The sequence below is a fragment of the Camelina sativa genome, chromosome 17 (assembly GCF_000633955.1).
Source record: "Camelina sativa cultivar DH55 chromosome 17, Cs, whole genome shotgun sequence".
Lineage (NCBI taxonomy): Eukaryota > Viridiplantae > Streptophyta > Magnoliopsida > Brassicales > Brassicaceae > Camelina > Camelina sativa.
In genome coordinates this window covers 12,242,915-12,246,402 of record NC_025701.1, presented here as the reverse complement: position 1 = coordinate 12,246,402, position 3,488 = coordinate 12,242,915, and the positions used below count along the sequence as shown (strand labels likewise).

At 35.9% G+C, this 3,488-nt stretch overlaps 1 protein-coding gene across 3 annotated transcripts; it reads left to right on the top strand.

Moving 5' to 3' along the window:
• Positions 209-2,778, top strand: LOC104756839 (peptidyl-prolyl cis-trans isomerase CYP23). 3 transcript variants are annotated; one of them, XM_010479488.2, is made up of 9 exons: positions 209-401; positions 678-791; positions 897-1,045; positions 1,187-1,259; positions 1,345-1,434; positions 1,538-1,577; positions 1,914-1,996; positions 2,092-2,160; positions 2,334-2,778. In XM_010479488.2, the coding sequence occupies exons 1-8, from the start codon at positions 291-293 to the stop codon at positions 2,110-2,112; spliced, it is 681 nt and encodes a 226-aa protein (XP_010477790.1). In that variant the 5' UTR covers positions 209-290; the 3' UTR covers positions 2,113-2,160; positions 2,334-2,778. The 3 variants fall into 3 exon arrangements, with proteins under 3 accessions (XP_010477790.1, XP_019094259.1, XP_019094258.1); XM_019238714.1 differs by lacking the exons at positions 1,914-1,996; positions 2,092-2,160; positions 2,334-2,778 and adding an exon at positions 1,887-1,906 and having other exon boundaries at positions 210-401; XM_019238713.1 differs by lacking the exons at positions 1,914-1,996; positions 2,092-2,160; positions 2,334-2,778 and adding an exon at positions 1,689-1,869 and having other exon boundaries at positions 210-401.

The window sequence follows — 3,488 nt, the reverse complement described above, 5'->3', positions numbered from 1 at the left end:
GTTTAAGACCAAACTATATAAACAAAAATATTCAGATTCTTGGATTTATATAGTTAGTCCGTATATAAAGCCGAATTTTCATACTAATTATTTTGTACATAAGATTATGGGCCTTACTAAATAAACGATGGTAAACGATAATGGGCCTACGGTAAACAAAAATTGGGCCCAATACGATTCCGGTTATCGTCTTCGACGGATAAAGAGATTCACGACGAACAGAAAGTTTTCTCCGCCGGTGTTGACTTCAAACTCTCATTGATCAGATCGGTGCCAACTTCTAAACGCAAATGGAGAACACGAGAATCTTGATCTTGGGTTTGGCTTGTTTAGCTATTATCTCCGTAGCTAAAGCTCTGTCTCATGAACCAGAACTTGGTTCTGCTCGTGTCGTCTTCCAGGTTCATTTACTCGTCTCCTCTTCTCTACTGCTTTTGAACCTTAGAGCTTCTTCATACCAAACTTGAGGACATGATTGTCATTAAAAATAAAAGCTTTATATATGTATATAATGGATTTGGTGGTGTTCTTCGTTTTGGGGGTTTCTAGACTTCAGGATCAATATCTTCAATATGAATTCAGTTTTTTGTTTTCTTTTGCTTTCTACGCAAAATTAATGTTGGAGGAAGTTGAAATTTTCTAAATGGTATATGGAATGGATTGGTAATGGTGTGCAGACTAGTTATGGAGATATTGAATTTGGATTCTATCCCACTGTTGCACCCAAGACAGTGGACCACATCTTCAAGCTTGTTCGTTTAGGAGGCTACAACACTAATCATTTCTTCAGGGTATATGACTTTTAAAGGCTCAAGCTTTGATGTGGTTTTTGCATCTTTGGCTGTTTTGTTTTTGGAATAAGGGGATGATAAGTGTGAGTGAGTCGTTTTGTGTAGGTTGATAAAGGTTTTGTTGCTCAAGTTGCGGATGTGGCGAGTGGACGATCAGCCCCGATGAATGAGGAGCAAAGGATAGAAGCTGAGAAGAAAATTGTGGGAGAGTTCAGTGATGTCAAGCATGTCAGAGGTACTCTTTCCATGGGAAGGTATATACTACTTTGGTGTAGCTTGGTTTGTTCCTATATATATTTTTATGATTGTTCCTTTTTTGTTGTGTTCATGTCTTCTTGATGAAGATTATTGCAATGTGATGTTTTGCCTCTTCTTGTTCTGTTTTTCCTCGGTAGGTATGATGATCCAAACAGTGCACAATCGTCATTCTCGATGCTTCTTGGTGATGCTCCTCATCTTGATCGTCAGGTCAGCTATCTGGTTAAGCGCGGTCTATTTGCTTTATCTCATTTTTTTTAAGATGACTAGTAATAAGATTGGCGGTATTCAACAGTATGCTGTGTTTGGTAAAGTTACTAAAGGAGATGAAACATTGAGTAAGCTAGAAGAAGTTCCCACTCGCCGTGAGGGGATTTTTGTAATGGTATATCTCCAAGACAACTAACTAGCCTTTCAGAATTGTTTGGCCTAGTAAATTGTTGGATTTCATTCAACTTAGGTAATTCTTCTACCTTCTTCTTTTGCAGCCGACGGAGCGGATCACGATTTTGTCGACATACTATTACGGTAAATGTAGTCAAATCCCATCAACTTGTTTGTTAGCTAAAATATTTCTGATAACTTCTTCTCCTGACGTTTGATGCTGACATGGGACACTTCAATTATGGTTAACTACAGTCCATAAAGAGATGTGACTCTAGCCTGAATTGCTTTAAATCAGGTCATTCATTTGTCCTAGGTGATTAGACTGAGGATCTAGCCTTTTTGAACTATTGGTTCTGTTTTGGATCATAATAAAACTAGTTCTAACTATTATGAATCTGAGTTAGTACTCTTAATCAAAGAAGCAGAGATCTCTTTACATGGAATTCACAGGTTAAATCCGTCTAATCTTTTTGTTAGACACGAAAAATGAGAGCTGTGAAGAAGAGAGATCAGTCCTGAAAAGAAGGCTTCAAGCATCTTTTGTCGAGGTCGAAAGACAGGTGATTGAAAATGTCTATAGATCATGTTTTGGTGATAAGGCTCCACAATTTTTGTATGAAAATCATAATAGTTATGGTCCCTTGTGTTTTAACAGAGAATGAAGTGCTTCCCGTGAATCCAGAACTGTTCAACAAAAGCCTAAAAACACCAGGGGAACACAAAGGTAAATGTGTGTCTAGTAAAAAAACTCTGAATGCTAGACAGATCCATTTGTTTTGAGTGTTTTTATCTGTGTGAGAGATTGTAGTTAACAGTGTTAACAGTTTTGAGACATTGAGTCATGGTTTGTTTCCTTCATGGTCTGCAAAATCTGATATCACCGGGACAAAATCCCAGGTTCTGAGCACCAAATAGTCAAATTCTGATCTAGTGAAATAAGCTCGGAGGAAATAGCAACAACACATGTGCTATGCTTTTGTTGCTCTTCTTCTCTCTCCAAAAAAACAAAGGCATGTCTCTCACACAATTAGTCTTTTCACTTTCGTTGACTTTTGTCTCTTCCTTCATCCTCACTTTTGTCCCTTACCTCTTAGTTTTACATTTTTATTTTGTTTTTGAGTCTAAAAGCCCAAACATTACTATCTCTTCTGCATTAAAGGAGATGTGGCTTGTTGTGTCTGTTGTTTAGGGTTTATAAAGGACTCTTAAAAAAAATTAGACCTCATGTTTTTAGTTAGAACCTATGGGTTAGTGTTTGGGAATTGTAGTGGTGTGACAACTTTAGGTGACCCACACAGTACTTGTTTAGCCCATTGGTTGCAACTTACAAAAGTTTTTGGTATCCGGCGTTTATACGATTCAAGTGTTTATAACAAATACTAGTAATATAAAAATCTGACACGTGATTTGATTCACATATACTGATATACATATCCACTTTATGAATCAGAATCACATCGAAGTTGATTCGATTAGCGATGCAAATTTGCAGTGTCGGGTTGCATGAATGTACTTGGTTATTGTTCACATGATCAGAGAAACTTTAGCTGAAGAACATATTGTAGTAAGTTTATCACAGTATAACAATATTTCTCAAAAAGAAAATGAGGCCAAGACTAGCTTGTACTATTTGATTATCGTCTAATGAACTCAACTAAAATTAAAAAATGATGTCGGTACAAGGCACACAAGTTTTTGTTTTGGCCCCAAACACTGTCTAAACTAGAACCAATTAAGATAAATAATAAACTACTAAGTAGCACTGTTGGAACTCGTCCATTCTTTATTATTTACGTCCCATAGTATCTTAAGATTTGATTTAATTGACAGTCAATTTCATAAAATTGTTTAAAGTTTGATTGACATTCGGAAATTTTTAACTTACATGGTTTGTTGTCAAGTTTTTTCTATCATATTTTCTATAAAAAATGAAATTTTATTGTTTCTTACTTACATTATTATTTGTTTTGAAATTAAATGGATTTTCTTAGAAAAGCACATTGCAAGTCAAAGTCACAAGATTATTACTCGCTTGTTCTGTTCAGTGACTTC